Source organism: Trifolium pratense, linkage group LG2 (genome assembly GCF_020283565.1).
Source record: "Trifolium pratense cultivar HEN17-A07 linkage group LG2, ARS_RC_1.1, whole genome shotgun sequence".
In the NCBI taxonomy this organism is placed as follows: Eukaryota; Viridiplantae; Streptophyta; class Magnoliopsida; order Fabales; family Fabaceae; genus Trifolium; species Trifolium pratense.
The window spans coordinates 11,246,660-11,268,605 of record NC_060060.1 but is presented as its reverse complement, the minus strand read 5'-3'; the positions used below and the strand labels follow the sequence as shown (position 1 = coordinate 11,268,605).

Here is a 21,946-nt window from a genome sequence, read left to right as displayed (position 1 = left end):
AACGTCAAGGAGCCTCTTGCATTTGGAATTCTATAATCAAAGCAGTGGAAGTTTTGAAGCCGGGTTTTAAGTTTAGAATTGGCAAAGGTGCAGTGTCGCTTTGGTATGACAACTGGCTTGACGATGGTTGTCTTTGTAATTTGGTGCCTTATGTTCATATTAGTGAGTCTACTATGCTGCTTCAAGATATATATCATCAGGGTTCCTGGATGTTTAATTCTTTAACAACTGATATTCCCATTCATATTCAATTGAAAATTCAAAGCCTTTTTATCGATACAGAATCCTCTGACATCATCATTTGGGGTCATTCTAATTCTGGTACTTATTCAGCTAAGTCGGGATATCATTGGATTTCTCAAATTTCTAACTTGTCTTCAGCCTCCTCTTCTACTTATAGTTGGACTTGGCTTTGGAAATCTAAGCTTCCAGAAAATATTAAGCACTTTTGTTGGTTGGTTCTTCACAATTGCCTTCCCACTAATGCCTTCAGGTTTATGCGGCACATGACCACAGATTCTTCATGTAAAAGGTGTCATTCATCTGATGAGAATCTTTTACATTTATTCAGGGATTGTCCCGATTCTACTTCTATTTGGGTTGCTCTTCTTTTCTCTTCACCATCTTTTTATTCAACAACTGAATTTACGAATTGGTTTACCATACATGCCACTTCTTCCAATGGGGTTCTATTTATGGTAACTTGTTGGTTTATTTGGAAGTCTAGGAATGACTTTGTGTTTAATAATAACAGGTGGATCAAGTGGCATTGTCTTAGCCAAATCCACTGCTCTGTTGACACTTTTTTGCAGGTTTTTGAATCATCGCATTTGCAGAAGCCGTTACGTCATGTATCTTGGATTTCTCCCTTAGGAAACACTATCAAAGTCAATGTGGATGGCAGCTCCCTCAATAATCCTGGTAGAGCCGGCTTCGGAGGTATCATGCGCAATAGTATGGGTAATTGGCTACTCGGATTTTCTGGATTTATTGGGATTGCTACTAGCTTACAAGCCGAGCTTCATGCCATTTACAACGGTCTTTGCTTAGCAATGGACCGAGGTTTCAACAATGTGATTATTGAATCAGATTCTACAATTGCAATTGGTTTGGTGGAACATGATATCTCTCCTCTTCATCCTTATGCTCCTCTCATCAAGAAAATTAGACAATTCCAAAACATGGATTGGACTATTGCTTTCCATCATACTCTTAGAGAAGGCAACGAGTGTGCAGATTGGCTTGCCAAGAAGGGCGCTACCTCAGATGTCTCCCTAAAGATTTGACATAGTTGTCCTCCTCAGCTTAGTAATGTTTTGATAGCTGATGCTTCAGGTGTTGCTCGCCTGCGAGCCTAGTTTGCTTTCTGTTTTTTGCTTTTTATTTTCTGATGTATCAAAAAAAAAAAAATCCTCATAATAATATCTCAATATTTTATTTGCTTTATTTATGGTTTAATTTTATTATTATTTTTGATTTTCATAATAAATTGCAAGTCAAGTATACTTAATTATAGAGTTGTTATCGTATAAACTAAAAAAAGAAAAATAAATCATATGTAACTATAGTATCAATTAACTCTTATAAGTCATCTTCAACCATATAGTTTTATACATACACACTCAAACCATCTCCATTGGTGATACTTATATTTTTAAGTACTAGTACTTAATAGGTATTCCGATTAGAGCAAAAACAAAATAATACCTAATAGGTACTAATTCTATAATAAGACATAGTACTTATATAATTTTTGTGGGACTCATTTATAATGATGTAAAGTTATTGGAGATATGTGTTATTAGTGGGACAAATTTAGAACTTTTTAAGAGGTTATGAGTTGGAGAGATTGAATACTTATTAAGTACTATTATTAAAAAAGTATAAATGAGTGATGTGTATACGTAGGACACTTAAGTACTAAAAAATGAGTAGCTCCATTGTGTATGCTCTCACCGTCACAATTATGAATTTAAAATTTGAATTGAAAGGATAAAAAAGTATTTTATTGTAGTACAGTAAATTGATTAATGTGCATGATAAATAATGACAGGAGAACAAATGTGGGAGGCTGGTTTTGTTTTTTTGTATTTACCCGAATTTGTTTTAGAGAGCACTTATTAATCACTTGAGTTTAATATTTTGGTTATTCATTTTACTTTTTTTTCTTTCATAAATTATTTCTTTTCATAATATATATATATATATATATATATATATATATATATATATATATATATATATATATATATATGTGAGTCAGGATCAAATGACACCAACTAGTTTGACATCAAATGTTACACCTTTCAATAACGTTTTAACCGATATAAATTTTATAAAATCCACCGTTGGATTGAAAGTTTATATCATATAGATCATTTGTGTAAAAATTCAGACAAATCCAAAATCATTTGATATGCTATTGCGACATATAAAGATTAACATATAAAAAAAGACGCAAACCGTTAATTTTGATGTATCTCAATAACATATCAAATGATTTTGGATTTGTCTGAAGTATTACATAAATGATCTATATGATATAAATTTTTAATCCAATGGTAGATTTTATAAAATTTATATCGGTTAAAACGTTATTAAGAGATGTAACATTTGGTGTCAAACTAGTTGGTGTCATTTGATCCTGACCCTATATATATGGATTAAATGTGTTTTTATAATATAAAATTATATGTTGGTTTTAAATTAAAGGTTGTTTTTATTCCTTTTTAAATATACTGATATTTCTTTATTTTTACTTTAATTAATTTTATCAAATCAAACAAAAAGGCAGAGTTAAACCAAAAAAAAAAAAGGCAGAGTAAAAAACACAATTCTCTCTATTCTATTATCTTATGCAAAACATTATATCAAATCAATTACTATTATTTTTCATTCATATTCTATATAATCATGTATGGCATTAAATTGGTTTTAAAATGTTATTTAATTTTTTTATGTTAAATGCCAACCAAGGAAAATAATGTCGTTGTTCAGTTTTTTGGTGTAAATTGATAATATCGTTGTAGCATATGTTCGGTTTACTAATTCCGCTTATGGTTATTACCTAAATTCAGGTAACTATCATAATATGAGGTTAAGATTTTGAAGTTGCTCAATCTTCCTATTTTTTAACATGACACACTCATTTAACCATAGCTTCACAAAACAACTTTAACCAACTCGAAGATCATATTTGTCTATATAATCATTTCCTTTTACTTCTAATTCTCCAATATAAACCAACAAATATTCTTATTTGTAATATATATCTTTTTCTTCAAACATTTGAATATTTTTTCAAGAATATTTGTATTACATCATGGTATCTAACGGTACCAATTCTGTCCCATGGAGCTTTGTTTTCGCCATTTTAATTGCCATAGTTTTCACTCCAAAATTTAGTTTCGCCAAACAATCCAAGTTAATGGGCATGAAAATGAACACGATTGATCGATGTTGGAGACCAAATCCTGAATGGAGGAAGCATAGACAACAGCTAGCAACTTGCTCCGTAGGTTATGTTGGAAAGATGACAAACAACATTGGTAACGACCTCATACATTATAAAGTTATTGACCCAAATGACGATCCCATAAATCCAAAACCTGGTATGTTGAGATATGGAGCTTCTGTAATTCAAGGTAAAGTGTGGATCACATTCCAAAAAGACATGAACATTAAGCTAATGAAACCACTTCTCATTAGTAGTTTCACTACCATTGATGGTCGTGGCGTTAATGTACACATTGCTGATAATGCATGCTTGATGATATCCAAGGTAATCACTAAATATTTTTTTAATGTTTTTTCTCTCTAAATTTCCCTCGATAATTGTAGATTTTTTAGTATAAATTTTATTTCATGCATTCGTAACAATTTTGTATTGATTTTTAGGCCACCAACATAATCATTCATAGCCTTCGAATCCATCACTGCAAAGCTCAAGCACCGGGGAAGGTGATGGGGCCTAATGGAAAGGTAATTCATATTGGTCCAGTAGATGGAGATGCAATTAGATTGGTCACGGCTTCAAAAATCTGGATTGACCATAATACACTTTATGAATGTGAAGATGGTCTTCTTGATGTCACAAGAGGTTCTACTAATGTCACTATATCCAATAATTGGTTTAGAGAACAAGATAAGGTTATGCTTCTTGGTCATGATGATGGATATTTGAGGGACATAAACATGAAGGTTACTGTTGTCTACAATCATTTTGGACCTAACTGCAACCAACGAATGCCAAGGTAATTGATTACTAAATTATGATAATTTTTACAAGAAATTTTTGAAGTTATACAATATATAAATATATAGTTTATTAGATAATATTGATTTTTTATGGAAAAAATAACATTTCAGAATTCGACATGGATATGCACATGTAGCCAACAATCTTTACTTAGGGTGGATGCAATACGCCATCGGTGGAAGCATGGGGCCTAGCCTTAAAAGTGAATCTAATCTCTTCATAGCACCAAAAGTTGGGAGTAAAGAGGTAATTAAATTTAGCATATCCATTAATTTAAACTATTTAAAGTCTAATGAAACCTCATTTACTAAATGGGTTTTATACACTTTTATTAAAGGCTTTGTTAATTATATAATGTGTGTAGGTAATATGGAGAAAAATTGGCAATACGAATGGAGACAAATGGGAATTTTATTCGGTTAGGGATGCATTTGAAAATGGAGCCTCTTTCATGGTAACAAAAGGAGGACGTGTGCTGAAGCCTAATTATAGCAAAGAACAAAGTTTTGAAGTTGTTGATGTCAAATCTATTAGATCATTGACAAGATCATCAGGTGCATTTAAATGCAGTAGTACCTCTATATGTTGAACAAAATAATGATCGGGAGGCAAAATGTGCAACATTATTATGAAATTTGAAAAGAAAAAAAAAAAGAAGAAGAGAATTTTCCTCCTATTGTATGAAAACTCGATTGTATCATAAATTTTCATTCTCCACTCATGTAATTTAAATAAAGCAGTGTGCTTATTAATAATCAAAATTAATGTATTTGCTTAAGTGATGCACAAATTAAAAGTCGACAGACATACTAATTTTATAAGCAACACCCTAATAAATATATCAAATAAAAGTGGAAAAATATATCAGAGACTAGACCAAAATCCAAACAAAATAAACATGAGTTTACACCACAACTGCATTGTTAAAAATGTTACCAGAAACATTCAATTGGATAAAATGATTACAGTGTGATAACACAAGTAAACTCATAAAAATAAATAAAAATAAGGCCAATAAAAACAAGCTAATCCAAAACCTAATAAAATTAGCCAAAATGAAAAGAAGACTAAATCTAAGACAATTTCTGTTCTCATTCCCACGTTTTTTTTTACACAAAACATGCAAAAAAATTTGAAAAATGTTTTCCGAAGTTTTCTGCATGTTTTCGGGTTAGAAAAGAAACGTGGGGAGTGGAAAGAGAAAAATTTTAAACATAATAGAATTAAAAGAATAAAAAACATCTCTAATTAAAAAAAGAACGACATTCCACCATATGAATCTCGAAATGTGGAGTCAGTAAGTTTGATATTCGAACAAGAAGTTCTTTACTTATAGTTAGGAATGACACAATAAAAGAAAAAACCTAATATGATTTTTGGAAACTTTATTTTCATATGTTATTTTGTTGTTTGAAAACTTCACAAAATGCATAGTTATCTAAACATAATATTATACTTAATAATATTATCATACATAAATAAAAATAAATACTAATGTAAGCCACTAGATTTGGTCTAGTGGTGAGGGGTTTTGGTAGTATGTTATAGGTCATGAGTTCGATTCTCACTCATTGTAAACCAAAAATAAATACTAATGTTATTATTATTATTTTAATATAAAAAATACCAATATTGATTCATCACTTATAATTTTCAAATTTCAATCCCTTTGGCCTTTAGTAGCAGGTCAATGAACTTTTGATGCTCATGAAAGATTCTCTACATATATAGACGTGATTTGTCAACTCAACCATCAAAGGGTACCTCCATCAATTATTGAAACATTAAAGACGACTTTTGCAATTATTTATATGTAGGTTTCATATTTATAAATAGTACTATGTTTTATAATTATAACTTTAAGTGCCTTTAGCGTTACATGAATATCCATCTACCCAATAATGGGTGCCAAATTTATCTATTTTCAAATCATGCATGCATTTGCAAAGATCAATTATGGAACACTTGCAATATAAATATTAATAGAGCAAAGCTGATTGAATTTAAATATTAATAGAGCAAAGCTGATTGAATTTAAGTAGTAAATGAACTTCATCGAAGGATAAATTATTTGGGAGAATCCAAATTTGATTCATGTTAGAAATAATTCTTGCCAAACTTACCATTTGGCCGAACTCCACAGAACCACCGGAGGATTAACACCATAATGATACTTATGTACCAATAGGATAAATTCTCATCAAATGTTGGTATAAAATTAATTTACACGGCCACAATACATCTCCATTAAACTCAAACCTATTGTTATGATACTTGGAAAAAAAACAAGTGTAAATCTTAATTGTCTGATTAACAAAGACTATGAAATAAGCAAATTTATTGAGTTCAATAGCAGCTTACAATTCACTTTGCTAAAACTCATGCATTAAAGAATAACAGATAGAAAAATGGAATTTAGAACACTCCCTTTAATTAAACTAAAATTAAACTAACCATATACTTCCACACATAAAGAAGTAATAATCATAATGTAAACAAAGTAACATCTAGAATATGAGAAACTGAATCATTAGTACCTTCACTTGATCAACGAGCTGCGATAGAAGTAACAACATGAGTAGCTTCAACATCTAAACCAGATGTCAAAGATCTTTCCAACATTGGTTCAGATGATGGTTGATTGAGAAGAGAAAGACAAAGAACAATTTCTGCAATACTTGGTCTTGACAATGATTTATCTGCGGTACAATTCACTGCCAAAGAAGCCAAACTAAGAGCATTATCAATAGGATAAAAGTTCTCTAACTTAGGATCCATCCATTTTCTTAACCTCTCTTCTCTATTCCCTTCTATATCAAAAATTTTCCAAAAATCCTTCCACAAGATAACAACCTCCCCGTTTTCTTTCGTTGTTACCGCTTTCTTGCCGGTAAGCAACTCTATCAGAACAACCCCGAAAGCAAAAACATCTATTTTCGGCATCATGTTGTTTGTTGAAGTTCTAGCCATCGAAAAATTTGCTATCTTGGCCTTAAAGTTTGAGTCGAGAAGGATGTTACTGGTTGTGATGTCTCTGTGGATTATTCTTGGATAAGTATGTTCATGCATGTATTGCAGACCTACTGCAACATCCATTGCTATGGTTATTCTCTGAGACCATGTAAGCGAGACGACCGAGTTTGAAGCTTTCGAAGATTCCGAGAACAGCCACTCATCAAGTGATCCATTTTCAGCATACTCATAAACAAGGAAACAGTTTCCATCATTGTCAGAAGACACACCCATTAGTTTCACAAGATTTCCATGATTTACCTTCTGCAGAATTTTCAGCTCCTCAGAAGCATCTTTCTTGATATTTTTCACTGCTAAAACTCTACCATCTATCTTAGCCTTGTAGACTGTTTCACCAATCTTACAATCCTCACTCAGGTTCATTGTAGCTTCCATGATCACATCCATTTCATACATTGTTGGCTTGCTTACGTAACCCGAAACACCTGAAAGTAACTTATCCGCAGTCTCGGCCAACGAAGCAGTCCTATTCAATCTCTTCCTTTTGAGACAATATACATACACAAGTGATAGTGTTAAAACTACAATGAAAAAAACACTTCCTAAGCTAATACCAATTATAACTGGAAGTTTTTGAATGCTGCTTTTTCCTCCATTTGAAGACGGTTGATCGAGTTCCGGTAACTTTGTCACTGGGATCAAAATTGGAACATTGGTTTCAGCAGTGAACTTTTGACTGTTCTCGGCAAACATGTCCGCTTGTGATGCACCAAACTTCGAACTTACAAGGGTAATATTATCATTAGCTTGCCACACATAAGTAATCAGATACTTTATTCCTTTGTTCAACTGATTCTTTGAAGGGCACTTGCAGAATAAAGGGACTACAATTTTGATATCTTGTGGCAATAGATTTGGACTTAGATTTGGGTTGAAATCTTCCATTTCCTTATAATTGGTGAGATTCTGATATTGAGTGGTTGAAACTATGAAGTAGTTGTCACCTAGCTTGATTGTATAAGTGAAATTTGCAAAATGGCGATTTCTAGCGCAACCGCAAGTTACAGGTACCAGTAAGGCTTGGCCTGGAATCAGCTTTTTATCTTCATCTTCTATGTTACTGGCTTTTGCAATGGATAAAGGACTCATATCAAATATATCAGATATGTTTGTTAGGCTCAAGAAATTCGGAGATTTGGCAAAGTATGTCACATAAGTTTCGCATGAAGGAGGTGAATCGGCCTTGCATGAAAAGTTTGTTTCACTGATTTGTAGAGGTTGAGCTGAGATATTAGTGAGAAAAAACAACATAAATGCAAGAAAAAGAGCATGAGAACTAGACGGAAGAAAGAAGATAGCCATTGTTGTGAAGTTGTGAAAAAACGCAGGTTAAGAGGGAAGGAAAAAGTAGAGTTTCTTATGGCATGTAACAACCAAGACTTATTGCCATACCTCTAACTTTATATTTATCTCTTCTTTGGACATAAAGTATTTTCTGGCATGATAATAAAAATATGCTGCTGTCTGTGTCAATAGTTCTACTATTTATCCTTTCAAATCTTAGGCACTGTGGACAAATCCTAATTAAGTATGAAATCATGCGCATAGTATAATAAAGAAGGTATTAAGTATTATAATCCAATTTGGTGTCCATACACAATGTCAGCTAGCTGGCTGGTACCTAAAGACCAACTAACTTGATGCCTTTACCAAAATTTTAAGGGACAAACTCAAGCAAAAAATATGGTTTGCCATTTAACAAAAGCCAAGATCATATATAATAACAGGCAATGAACAGCTATAATGTTGACACTTCCAGTTGCATAGGTTTCAATATATTAAAATACCTTAACAAACTCACCATCATTTATATGTTTCCTATTTCTAATACATAGCTAATTCGGATTAAAACGACATATACATCACCGCATAAACTTGACTTCTCCCAAATTAAATAGAATAAGATGTCCTTCTTACCCTACCATCCTTTGCTTGACTGTAGCTTTTTGTACTTTATGATCATCTAAGCCAAAAATGCTTGAATAAAATGACATAAGTCTTTTCAAGCTTAACCAGCAGTCTTGGGTTCAAATTGTACCCTAAAAATATAGGGAGTGTTAAAACTGTTCGGGAACAACATTACCTCTCATGTGGTCCTATCGAATTTGAGGGATTAGTCTCCAGAGTTGAACACGAAGATACTCTTTTTAAACCAAAAATAACTGCAAACAATATATTAGAAGAGATTTTGTAACCAACTCTTTTTGTAACAAAATTTAAATTAATTTCAATAAGCAAGAATAATAAAAAAAAAATTACAATCATTAGATTCCCCTCATGTTGCAGAAGTCAGCAGAAGACTGAGGGTAGCTCTCAACACATCAACCAAAGGTTAATTCATTCTGTGATTGTGCAAAGATGATTTCGAGCACTTGACCAAGTGAATACAATGAAGCATTAAGTATCCAAAGAACAAGAGCTAATTCCTTAGTATGAAGTCATGTCCTGCCAACAGTACATTTTTTTAACTCATATTTACTGCAACTTACACAATATTTTGCAACCCTTCCCAAAAAAAATATCACAGGTTAAGGAACTTGGTTATTGTTATCCACTTGTTATACTTCTATGCATGGAGAAGTACACCTCTATCATAATTCACATATCCCAATGGATAACTCTAGCCACCTTTTGAAGCAAAACAATTCGAATAAATGTTATAAACTCTTGTGAGATCTGCAGAGCTGACGGTCCAAACATGACCAGGTAATGCAAGTGGAAGGACCACATTCACTTCCTCACAGCTCTCTTCAACTGCTGCGGCTTCTCTCCGTCTCCCTTCTCTCCAAAGGCTCTTCACAAGCAACTCTTTGGTGGAAGAATCAGGCATCAAACCTGCATTCTTCATGTCTTCAAATAGCTTCCAAGCCAGTGCAGCTCTTTTCGACTGGCAATAACCTTCGATTAGCACCTTAAACAGATACGCGTCTGGCTTAAAACCACTCTGCTTGACCATCGTAAAGAGTTTGTGCACAGTTTTAATGTCTCCACTTTGTGAAAAATATTGCATTAGACCTGAAAATGTTTGGATATCAGGGCAAATACCATTTAAAATCATCTCATCAACCATTTCCAGGGCATCAGAATCCCTACCACACTTAGTTAATGTTCTTAAAAGAGAAGAATACAGAAGCATCAAGTTAACTTTCGATATAGACCCACAAAGTATTCTATCATCGTTGAAAACCTTCAGAGCAGCATCAGCATTTTTTGAAATCCCATAAAAGTCGATGATTAACCTTATGGTACTGAATGGTAGTCTCATTCCCTCTATTCTGATCTTATATATGAGTTTATCAACTAATTCAGTACGTCCATGGCGAGCTAGAAGCGTCATGATTCTTTGCACCGTGTATATATTATGAGTAAATCCAGGTTGATCTGCAACCCAGCAGAAGAAATTCCACACAGTATCCGGTGACTTGAAACTTCTAAGTATCTTGCACACCAACCTAGTTGTCCACACAAAGTTTGCACCCTCTAGTGCTGATACCTCATCAGGACTCCAATTCTGCAAGGCACTAGCCAAAGACCGCGGATCTATCCACGGTTTTAAGCAGACCCCATCTATATGATCACATTGCGAAGCATCATTCTCATTCTCACCCTCATCCTCGTCACTGTCATCAATAGAAAAACTTACATTCTTGATTCTCTCATCCGGGCAAATTTCTCCAAACAATTCATCTACATCCTTAAGAAATCCTTCATCCTTTACCTGCTGCAACAACAAACTCACCGTTCGACTAGGTAAAATTCCATCAACTTGCATCTCATTAACCAAAACACCAACTTCTTCAAACATTTTACTACCAACCAAACCTTCAATTAAAACCGAATACTGCTTCAAAGTACGTTTAATCCTCATCAAAGGCATCAAATTAAAAACCTCAATAGCTTCCAAAAACTTCCTACATTTCACAAGATGCTCAATTATTATACTATAACTTCTACAATTCGGAACCGACCCATCATCAACCATCTTACAAAAAACTCCAACAGCCTCAAAATCCTTTCCCATTTCAACATAAAGAGCCATAACAATGTTATAAGATTCAGTACATACTATTTTACTTTCAACTCTATACCGATCCCAAACCTCGAGAACAGAATCAATATCCTTAGCTTCAGCATACCACTTAATTAAATTCATAAAACTAATCTTAACATTGCCAAACCGTTTACTTCGGATATCATCGATAAGCGATTTGAGCTCAACACATCGACCGGATTTGGCAAGAACAGTGGCAAGGGCATGTAGGGTATTCTGGGTATGTGAAAAATTGGAACTTTTTGCATTCTCAATGGTGTTAATGAGAGAAAGTGCAGAATCTGCACCAGGTGCAGAACGAAGTGCATGAGTGAGAACAAAAGAGTCAAATAAACGGTGGTTTATGAGATTAGGGAGTGTGAAATTAGGGTTTTTGGAGCGAAGTGAAAGTCGAATTGAATCGATGAGTTTTGCACGGTTTAAGTAGTGGCAAATTTTGGTGGGAAAAGGGTCACGACGACGAGTATAGAAACGAATTTGTTGCAAGGTTAATGTGTTGAAATTGCGGAAAAATGGAGTCAAATGCATTGAGATTTAGCAGTGTTTAGAATGGTGGTGTTAAAAGATCATAAACACGATGAAATGTTTTGTTCTTTGTTCAGTGACGCAAATAATCAAACACTTGGTGGGTGAACGCGCGCGTAAACGGAAACGCAACGAAATTTTTTTGGGCTAATTCGGATTTATGGACTTTGGATAATTGCTCTTGGCCCCTCCTTATTGGAAGTTAAATATCGGAAGATAGAATCTGTCTGGTTGCGGTTCGATCCCCGTAACTACGATCGGAAGGGGCTGAAACTACTTGATGCCAGAATTGACCCCCGAACCAGATTCAACTGCTGGTGAAAAACAAACAAAAAAAATTAAAAAATGTAACCCCTTAAATTTTGGATTTTTAAAACCTACATGTATCTAAAAACCGTTAGCTACATAACATTCATGCCTACCGATAAATAGAACTCAATATAGTCTCGTGAGCTTAGCTCAGTTGATGGGGATATCACATTATATGTGCAGGAGCCAAAATTCGAATTCCGGATACTCTTCCCAACCGATATCAATTAAAATTGAATGGCTTAATCAAAGCATGGGAGATTGTAGGATCGAAGAAAAACTTATATAATAGTAATATATAAAAAGGCAAAGAGGTTACCGTAGGAAGCTAGATTACGTGCTCAGGGATGAAATTTAAGAAGAAGAAAAAAAACTTGTATATTCATATGCTTGAAAATATGAACTAGCTTAGTGATCACAAAGCCTTTAAAGGCCAAATATTACAACAACATTTATTTTTCTATTTGTATCATTGTATGCAATGATTAGGTTTTGTTCTAATTTTATTTCTGAAATTAGATAATGACACAGCTGAAATAAAAAATAAAAGACCATGAGTATTATAGAGTTAGACATCATAAACGGTTGGAATCAAACACAACTCATATTTCCTTCCAACAGTGAGTCCAAAATCTTCGGTCATATCCAAATCCTCCGATTTCATCTTATTTGGGAGTTCCCAATTAAAGTAATAGAGCAATAGAGCCACCGGAAACATAACACTAGCTAAACCAAATGTCATACCCGGGCACATTCTTCTTCCAGCTCCGAAAGGAATATACTCAAAGTTATTTCCTTTGAAATCAATTAAATTGCCATCAAACCTCTCTGGAACGAACATCTCAGCATCTTTCCAATATTGTGGATCTCTTCCTATTGCCCATGCATTTATCAAAACCATAGTCTTTATTGGTATTTCATACCCATCAATGATGGTTTGTTCGGTGCATTCTCTTGGAACCAACAAAGGAGAAGGTGGATGTAACCTCAATGTCTCTTTGACAATTAATTTTAAGTAAGTGAGTTCCTCTAAATCAATTTCAAATAATTGTTCCATTCCTTTGAATGCTTGTCTTAACTCAGCTTGTGCCTTTTCTCTAACTCTCGGATTTTTCATCAATTCTGACATAACCCACCCTATTGTTGTTGCTGATGTATCAGTTCCAGCAGCAAATACATCCTGCATCAACATATATAAATTTTAAAATATAAATAAAATAAAAATTATAATTGTAGAAGGAATATACTCAAAGTTATTTCGTTTGAAATCAATTAAGTTCGCCATCAAACCTCTCTAGAATGAAATTGAAACTCTCAGCATCACTCCAATAATTTTTAAATATAGTTGTACCGATGGCTATTTTACCTTCATCTACGAGAGATTTAATCTCTATTTTTTAAAGTTAATTATAAAGTGAAACAGTTATCACTAAACCGACACCTAAGATACAGATATCTTATTTTTTGTAGAATAAAACAAATTACGAGTTAATTGTTACTAACCCAAATGACAGATTTGATGTTGTTGATAGTCAATTGAATATCAAGGCTTCCACTTTGTTGAACTCTCAAAAGAACATCCACAAGATCTTCATTCTCAATTTCACTCTTGTTACCATCATTTCCTCCTCCTGCTCTCTTTTCTTGATGTTTTCTCACAACATTATCTAAGATTTTGTCTACCCTTTTGTGAATTTTCTCAATTTTTCCTTTATACCCCGTTAGCATATGAAGAATTTTCGACGAAGGAAACAAATCATCAAGATCAAGTCCAGTTGAAAGCGCTATTGCTTGTCTAATCAAAGACACAAATTCAACCTGATCATCTGATTTATCACCAAACGCTGATCTCGAAATAATAGAATTTATCAATGAAAAAATTCTAGTAGTGAGGTTGATTTTTGAGCCTGCAGATGACATAATTGATTGTATAAATTTTTTTGTCTCATCTTCTCTAATGTAAGAAAAAGATTGAACCCTTTTAGCACTTAGAATTTCTGTGACACATATTTTTCTCATTTGTCTCCAATAATCACCATATGGAGCAAATAGAATATCTTTGTTTCCATATGCTAAAATTTCAGATGCAACAATTTGTGGTCTATTAGCAAAAGACACATCATGTGTTTTCATTACTTCTTTGGCTAAGTTTGAGGAGGAAACAACAATTGTATTAATTTCACCAAGTTTTATGTGCATTAAAGGTCCATGTTTTATAGAAAGATTTTTGAGACTATGATGTGGTAGTTTTCCTCCTAATGCTAGTTGATGCAAGTTACCAATGATAGGTAATTTTCTTGGACCAGGTGGCAATTTGTAGTTGTAATTGGCTACGGTTTTTGGTTTGTAATATTTTGATGCAAGCCATTGCAAAAGTATGAAAACAGAGAAGGGAATAAGAACAAAGGAAATTAGAACTTCCATGGCATGCATTAAGGAGAGACTAGTTAATTAACTCTAAATGGATTTGTGTTGTTTAATCAAATATTAGTGCTTGTTCTTATTTATAGAGTTTTGAATCTGTTTAGGATATAATTTATACATATTTTTTCTACAAATGAAATGATTGAAATGAAAAGAAACTGAGGGAGTATTTAACTTCAATTATTTTCATATTATTTTCATGTGACATATAATGATCATATAGCAAAAAAAAATGTGTATGTTATATCTCTCATGCACACACTACTTGTTTTCACCATATATGACACACATATATGTATGCTGTAACATGTATTATTATTATTATTTTTTTTTTGTATAAATCATATATTTTTTGCGCGCAACTGCAGAGACTAATCTCTCAAGCCTTGTGAGATTCAAATGGATGATAAATTCTCCCTAAGAGTTTTAACATTATAACTGCTCTAATTTTATTGAATACAGAATTACTCTTAATTACCCCCCTCCCTCGTATTTAATAGATTTATGCATGAGTCCCCTACATACAACTTCAATTTTTCTTTTGCACATAATTGCCTTGTTCTCAAAGCCTAAATAGCAATAAGGCAAAAACAGCTCTTCTCTCATCTTTATTTTTCTTTATATTTTTTTATTAGTAGAAATCAAATTTAGTTCCCATGAAAATAGTTCAGTTTGTAGAAACATTACATATAATATATAGGATTGGAGTTCAAACTCTAATACATCCACTTATTCGCGTGATGAAATTCTAATTACTAAAATACTTGACAAAAATCAAATTCAATACTTCCTGGTCTACAACTTTCATTCAAACAAGTGTCTACAACTTGAGACTCTAGAATAAGTCGTTATCAATTACAGCCATCATATAGTTTGAAGGTCACATATAGTGTGGAGTACAAAATAAATTATAAAAATGTTCGAAAAAAGATAAGTGTCATGGACTTCAACACACAAGTCAGAAATATCCTTCAAAGGCATGCAAATAAGCATGAATGCAGCAGCTAGTACAAACCTTTAAGGTATCATTGTCATTTCGTATGGGTCAACTCTCTAAGTCCATGATCACACATTGTAGTACTCCCATTTATTTATGATTTAATAAGTCGATCTCGATCGTAAATAAATGTTCGTAAGGTCAAACCACTATGTTTGGTCTAGTGGTGAGGGGTTTGACTAATATACACTAGAGGTTTTGAGTTTGATCCTCGGTTCCATTGTAAAAAAAATCGTAAAGTCTATAGCTCCAATCGACAAATACTGGAATTGTTCGGTTGAATATTTTTACTCGAATTTAAATTCAGAACCTCATTTATGTGAGAATTTTATGTGGTAATGGTCACTTTATCTGGTAACTAAAAAATATTTCATAAATAAAAATATATCATATACATTAAAGGAGATTAAATTGAACAAGAAAAGATAGGAAATAAAAAAACACTGTCTTATTCTACCAAAAAAAAAAAAAAAAAACACTGTCTTGTTAATTTTTTAAAAGTCAGTCATAATAATTAATTGTATAGTATTAAAATTTTCAATTGAAGATGACATAACTTGTTCTTTGATAAATGATTCCAGCTGCTGCTGCATCATATGGATCCATGATTCCACACACCAACCAAAAAAAATAAAACGCTGATGCATCATGCTTATTTGCATGCCTTGAGGAGGGATATTTCTTCTATTTTTGGGTATTAATGCTGCTATATACTGATGGTAAAAAAAAAAATTATGTATAATATGTTGAATTCAAATTAGAAAATATGTCTGTAAAAAAAAATAGAAAATATGTCTTAATACCAAATACTACTTTCGCCTTAGATTATAATTTTTTTTTTTATATTTTGGTTTTCATCACAGTATTCGGCTCATTAGACCGTCTAATCTGGTTCGAGTATTAATTTTGGCATCAAGTGATTCTAGCTCTCTCTCGATAATATGAATTATTTTATAAAATTATTCCTCTTTAATGTTATGAAAAAGATAAATTAAAAAATATAAAAGAGATATTTTATTTTATTTTTAAAAAATAAAAAATAAATAAAAATATAATAGAAAAAATAATATTTGATATTTCATTGATATTATAAAGTGGCTTATAATTTGAGACAATTTTTTTCTCTCAAATTTACTTATAATCTAGAAAGGAGGAAGTATTATAACTCAAAGCTACTAATGCCATTTTTAAGTCAAAACATTTTGCTTGGAAAACAAAATTCAAAACATTTTGGTTCTTGCACTCCACATTCTTAATGAGGCGAAGATGGACGAATTCAAAAATAGACAAAATGCTTATGGAACGAATGGAGTACAGTGCAGCCATTAGAAACAGCAACAACAACCGGGAGCAGCAGGTTATGGCATGGCAGAAACCGCAGCTGAACTAGTATAAATGCAATATAGATGCGGAGTTCCATCATGAAACTGGAAAAACTAGCGCAAGCTGGTGCGTAAGGAACTACATGGGTCGGTTTGTAGCAGCTGGTAGCTCATGGACTAGTGGCAGATGTTCGATCAATGAAGGAGAGGCCATAGCAGTGCTGAGAGCCATGAAGGAGCTAGATTCTCTAGATCAGTTTCTTTAACAACAAACTTTAAATAAGTTAGTTGTTAAATAAAAGGTTAAATTACACTTTTGACCCCTAAGTTTCAGAAAGTTGTAATTTTAGCCCCCTATGTTTCAAAATAGTATTTTTGACCCTCTATCTTTACCCCTTTTGTAAAAGGTCAATTTTGACCAAGTCAACGTTGATGTGACATGTCATTAAGTGACTCAGCTGCGACATCAGCTTTTTTTGTCACTTATAATTTCTTTTTTTAAAAAAAAAGAAAGAAAAGAAAGGAAGCATTAAAATCATATCATAGCATTTTAATTTTTTCATGATTCTAATGTTCCTCTTTAATGTTATGAAAAAGATAAATTAAAAAAATATAAAAGAGATATCCTTTAACAACTAACTTTAGATAAGTTAGATTCTCTAGATCAGTTGTCAAATCATTGCGACTTTGAGGTGAAGTCTATTAAGCGACAAATAAATATGGTTGCTCACACACTTGCTAGAACGGTCATTTCTTGACTTAGTATGTCGCTGCATCTTTGAATTAATACCTCCTTATATTGAACATTTACTTTATAGTGAAATGATATAAATTTCCTTTTGTAAAAAAAAAAAAAAGACAAAAAGTACAAAATTACCAATATGCTAACACCTTTTAAGAACTCATTTCTAAATAAAAATCTTTTATTTTTTATTTTTTTGAAGACTTCTAAATAAAAATCTTATCATTTGATTTGATTTATAGATCAGATCTCGTACATATAACATTTATTTTCATTTTTAGACAATGTGGTCACTCAATTGAATTTCCAATATGCACCTCATAATATCAAACTGCAAAGGAAAAATAAAATCTAGCAAAACAAAACAAAACAAATTTATTTTAAGATAGTAGCATTAACATTCCTTATAACCCTCCTCTAAGAGATTAGGCTGAGTAAGGGTCGTTCAAATTTTATTTCTGGAATTATATATGACATAATTAAAATAAAAATAGAAACACTATAGGTAATATGGAGTTAGACATCATGAATGGTTGGAATCAAACACAATCCATTTTTCCTTCCGACCGTCAATCCATAAACTTCGATCATATCCAAATCCTCAGGTTTCATCTGATTTGGAAGTTCCCAATTAAAGTGATAGAGTAATATGGCCAAAGAAAACATAACACTTGCTAAACCAAATGTCATACCCGGACACATTCTTCTTCCTGCTCCAAAAGGAATATACTCGAAGTTATTTCCTTTGAAATCAACAAAACTACCATCAAATCTCTCTGGAATGAACATCTCAGCATCACCCCAATATTGTGGGTCTCTTCCAATTGCCCACGCATTTATCAAGACCATAGTCTTTTTTTGTATATCATACTTATCTATTTTGGTTAGTTCAGTGGATTCTCTTGGAATCAACAAAGGAGATGGTGGGTGTAACCTTAATGTTTCTTTAATAACTAACTTTAAATAAGTTAGATTCTCTAGATCAGTTTCAGATATTAGTTTTTTTCCTTTGAATGTTTGTCTTAATTCCGCCTGTGCCTTCTCCCTGACTCTGGGATTTTTCATCATTTCTGACATAGCCCATTCTATTGTTGTTGATGATGTATCGGTTCCAGCAACAAATACATCCTAAAATATCAACAATCAACATACATTAATTTTTTAGTTTATATAAATTATAGAATAAAATATCTAGAATTATATAACATCTAGAGTTTTTTGGTTTATATAAGTTATATACTAACCCAAATTACAGCTTTGATGTTGTTGATTGTCAATTGGATATCAAGGCTTCCACTTTGTTGGACTCTCAAAAGAACATCCATAAGATCCTCCTTGTCAATATCACAATTGTTACCTTCATTAACTCTTGCTCTCTTTTCTTGATGTTTTCTAACAACATTATCTAAGATTTTGTCTACCCTTTTGTGAATTTTCTCAATTTTTGCTTTCACCCCGATTAGCATATGAATAAATTTCATCGAAGGAAACAGATCATCAAACTCAAATCCACCAGAAACTACTATTGCTTCTCGAATCAGAGACACAAATGCATCTTGATCTTCTGACTTATCACCGAACGCTGCTCTAGAAATAATAGAATTTACCATTGAAAAAATTCTACTAGTGAGATTAATTTGTGATCCGGCTAATGACTTAATTGATTGTATTAATTTTTGTGTTTCATCCTCTCTAATGTAAGAAAAAGATTGAACCCTTTTAGCGCTTAGAATCTCTAAGACACATATTTTTCTCATTTGTCTCCAATAATCACCATATGGAGAAAATACAATATCTTTAAAACCATAGGCTAAAATTTGAGGAGAAAGAAGTTGTGGCCTATTAGCAAAAACAACATCATGTGTTTTCATTATTTCTTTGGCTATGTTTGAGGAGGAAACAACCACAGCATTAATTTCACCTAGTTTAAGGTGCATTAAAGGTCCATATTTTTGAGAAAGTTTTTGGAGGCCATGGTGTGGAAGTGATCCTGCAAATGCTAGTTGATGCAAGTTACCAATGATTGGTAATTTTCTTGGACCAGGTGGCAATTTGTAATTGGATATGGTTTTTGGTTTGTAATATTTTGTTGCAAGCCAATGCAAAAGTATGACTATGAAAACAGAGAAGGGAATAAGAACAAAGAAAAGTTGAACTTCCATGGCATGCATACAAGTAGAGACTCTAAATGAAGTTGTGTTGTTTACTGAAATATTAATGCTGGTTCTTATTTATAGACTTTTGAATTTAATTAGAATATAGTTTTAAAAATATGCTAAAAATTGTTCTTACAACTCATGTTTTCCATATAAAAAATTTATTTTTAATTTAATTTATATAAGAGTGCATATTAGTAAGACCGAATAATTTATACGTATTTTGGTGACAACTTATACATATGTAAATAATTGAATAAATGGAGTATCCAGAGTTTGAATCTCGATCCCTATATATATATATATATATATATATATATATATATATATATATATATATATATATATATATATATATATATCTTTTATATCATCTCTTTATTAATATAGTATATGTGGAGGCAAATGGAATCTCTGATGTTATTAGAATAGTCTTAGGCATTATATAGCCAAAGATCAAAGAGTAAAAACGGTTACAACAAACTAACAACAAAGCTAACTAACTAACTTGGCCCACACGCAAGCCACACGCGCGCGCCCAACCTCAGGCCAGCCAAGCCAGGCCTGCCAGCTTAGGCCTACTGCACAACATTCAAGCCTGCACATATACAAGATCAAGCCTACTACCAACATATGTCTAACATTGCCTCTCCTAAACTGAACTTACACAACACAAACACACAATCAAATTCAGTTTACATCCTCAAGTTTGCACAATCCAAGTAGCTCCCTAATTCTGCAGAAATTGTCAAGGCTTAATGCTTTGGTCATTATGTCTCCAATTTGCTCAAAGAATGAGCAATGCTGCAACTGTATCTTACCATCTTTGGTTAGATCTCTGAGGAAATGAAACCTAACATCTATATGTTTGCTTCTTCCATGCATAACTGGGTTTCTTGACAGCTTAATTGATGAGCTATTGTCACAGAAAATGGTGATGCATTCCTTTATATCTGAACTGATGTGAGCAATCAACCTTGACAGCCAAATAGCTTGGCAAGCACAGTTAGCTGCTGCTATGAACTCAGCTTCAGTTGTGGACAGAGTAACAATAGGCTGTTTCTTTGAGGACCATGACACAGCTTTTGATCCAATCATAAAGACATAACCTGATGTGCTCTTCCTGTCATCAAGATCTCCTGCATAATCTGAATCTGACCAACCAATGAGTTCATCCTTCTCTTGTTTCTTGTACCACAAGCCATAACTGATAGTGCCTTTCAAATATCTGAGAATTCTTTTGACTGCAGCAACATGTATTTCTGTAGGCCTCTCCATGAATCTAGCAACCAAGCATACTGAGAAGGCTAGATCAGGCCTAGTGGCAAGCAAATACATCAGACAACCAACCATCTGCTTATAGTTAGTTGCATCACAGGATGTTCCATTTTCATCTTTCTTTAGTTTGTTCCCAGGTACAATTGGATTACACACACTATTGCAGTTTTCCATCTTGAATCTTTTCAGAATTTCACTAGCATACTTTTGCTGAAACATAAAGATACCTTCCTTTGTCTGCTTTACTTCAACTCCAAGGAAAAATCTCATTTTGCCTAGATCAGTCATAGCAAAGTTCTTTTCCATTGAAGTCTTAAACTTCTCAAACAACTCTTGATCATTACCTGTGAATATCAGATCATCAACATATAGACTTACAATGATTACTTTGTTTCCTGCTTCCTTCTTTACAAACAATGTATGTTCATGAGCACATTTCATGAAGCCTTCACTGTAGAAGTATGCTTCTATTTTACTATACCAAGCTCTGGGAGCTTGCTTCAAACCAGAGAGATTTCTTCAATCTATACACCATATCTTTCCCTTCCTTCTGGTACCCTAAAGGTTGTTCCACATAGACTTCCTCTTCCAGCTCACCATGTAGGAAAGCACTTTTCACATCAAGCTGATACACATACCAGCTTCTAGCTGCAGCTATTGCTAACATGGTTCTTATGGTATCCCATCTGGCCACAGGAGCATATACCTCATTATAGTCAATGCCATACTGCTGAGAATATCCTTTAGCAACTAATCTTGCTTTGTATTTATCTATCTTTCCCTGTTCATTGTATTTTGTTTTATCAACCCATTTGACACCTATTTTCTTGGCCCCAGGAGGAAGGCTAGTA

At 33.0% G+C, this 21,946-nt stretch overlaps 6 protein-coding genes across 6 annotated transcripts; 1 reads left to right on the top strand and 5 right to left on the bottom strand.

Annotated features, from left to right (window-relative positions):
* Nucleotides 1-3,322: 3,322 nt before the first annotated feature.
* On the top strand, nt 3,323-4,847 carry LOC123911090 (probable pectate lyase 4). The gene is made up of 4 exons (XM_045962436.1): nt 3,323-3,781; nt 3,898-4,253; nt 4,369-4,504; nt 4,623-4,847. The coding sequence occupies exons 1-4, from the start codon at nt 3,323-3,325 to the stop codon at nt 4,845-4,847; spliced, it is 1,176 nt and encodes a 391-aa protein (XP_045818392.1).
* Nucleotides 4,848-6,505: 1,658 nt separating this feature from the next.
* LOC123909502 (pentatricopeptide repeat-containing protein At5g66631) lies at nt 6,506-12,082 on the bottom strand. Its single transcript, XM_045960344.1, has 2 exons — nt 9,551-12,082; nt 6,506-9,453 (listed from the first exon to the last, which is right to left on the bottom strand). The coding sequence occupies exon 1, from the start codon at nt 11,868-11,870 to the stop codon at nt 9,912-9,914; it is 1,959 nt and encodes a 652-aa protein (XP_045816300.1). The 5' UTR covers nt 11,871-12,082; the 3' UTR covers nt 6,506-9,453; nt 9,551-9,911.
* On the bottom strand, nt 6,806-8,593 carry LOC123904164 (serine/threonine receptor-like kinase NFP). Its single transcript, XM_045953855.1, has one exon. The coding sequence runs from the start codon at nt 8,591-8,593 to the stop codon at nt 6,806-6,808; it is 1,788 nt and encodes a 595-aa protein (XP_045809811.1).
* Nucleotides 12,083-12,529: 447 nt separating the features above from the next.
* Nucleotides 12,530-14,658, bottom strand: LOC123909012 (cytochrome P450 71D8-like). Its single transcript, XM_045959779.1, has 2 exons — nt 13,680-14,658; nt 12,530-13,356 (listed from the first exon to the last, which is right to left on the bottom strand). Exons 1-2 carry the CDS (start codon nt 14,607-14,609, stop codon nt 12,745-12,747), a joined length of 1,542 nt encoding a protein of 513 aa, XP_045815735.1. The 5' UTR covers nt 14,610-14,658; the 3' UTR covers nt 12,530-12,744.
* A 3,182-nt stretch (nt 14,659-17,840) lies between these two features.
* On the bottom strand, nt 17,841-19,860 carry LOC123908890 (cytochrome P450 71D8-like). The gene is made up of 2 exons (XM_045959615.1): nt 18,906-19,860; nt 17,841-18,789 (listed from the first exon to the last, which is right to left on the bottom strand). Exons 1-2 carry the CDS (start codon nt 19,830-19,832, stop codon nt 18,178-18,180), a joined length of 1,539 nt encoding a protein of 512 aa, XP_045815571.1. The 5' UTR covers nt 19,833-19,860; the 3' UTR covers nt 17,841-18,177.
* A 647-nt stretch (nt 19,861-20,507) lies between these two features.
* Nucleotides 20,508-21,536, bottom strand: LOC123904163 (uncharacterized mitochondrial protein AtMg00810-like). The gene has a single exon (XM_045953854.1). It carries the CDS (start codon nt 21,534-21,536, stop codon nt 20,508-20,510), a length of 1,029 nt encoding a protein of 342 aa, XP_045809810.1.
* Between the last annotated feature and the right edge of the window lie 410 nt (nt 21,537-21,946).

Bases quoted from the DNA above. Each gene is read 5' to 3' on its own strand.
- LOC123911090 (XM_045962436.1), top strand. From the start codon at position 3,323: ATGGTATCTAACGGTACCAATTCTGTCCCATGGAGCTTTGTTTTCGCC. The intron at 3,782-3,897 runs GTAATCACTAAA...ATTGATTTTTAG, and splicing joins CATGCTTGATGATATCCAAG to GCCACCAACATAATCATTCA. The intron at 4,254-4,368 runs GTAATTGATTAC...ATAACATTTCAG, and splicing joins TGCAACCAACGAATGCCAAG to AATTCGACATGGATATGCAC.
- LOC123904164 (XM_045953855.1), bottom strand. From the start codon at position 8,593: ATGGCTATCTTCTTTCTTCCGTCTAGTTCTCATGCTCTTTTTCTTGCA.
- LOC123909502 (XM_045960344.1), bottom strand. From the start codon at position 11,870: ATGCATTTGACTCCATTTTTCCGCAATTTCAACACATTAACCTTGCAA.
- LOC123909012 (XM_045959779.1), bottom strand. From the start codon at position 14,609: ATGCATGCCATGGAAGTTCTAATTTCCTTTGTTCTTATTCCCTTCTCT. The intron at 13,357-13,679 runs GTTAGTAACAAT...ATGTTGATGCAG, and splicing joins ACATCAAATCTGTCATTTGG to GATGTATTTGCTGCTGGAAC.
- LOC123908890 (XM_045959615.1), bottom strand. From the start codon at position 19,832: ATGCATGCCATGGAAGTTCAACTTTTCTTTGTTCTTATTCCCTTCTCT. The intron at 18,790-18,905 runs GTTAGTATATAA...TTGATATTTTAG, and splicing joins ACATCAAAGCTGTAATTTGG to GATGTATTTGTTGCTGGAAC.
- LOC123904163 (XM_045953854.1), bottom strand. From the start codon at position 21,536: ATGAAATGTGCTCATGAACATACATTGTTTGTAAAGAAGGAAGCAGGA.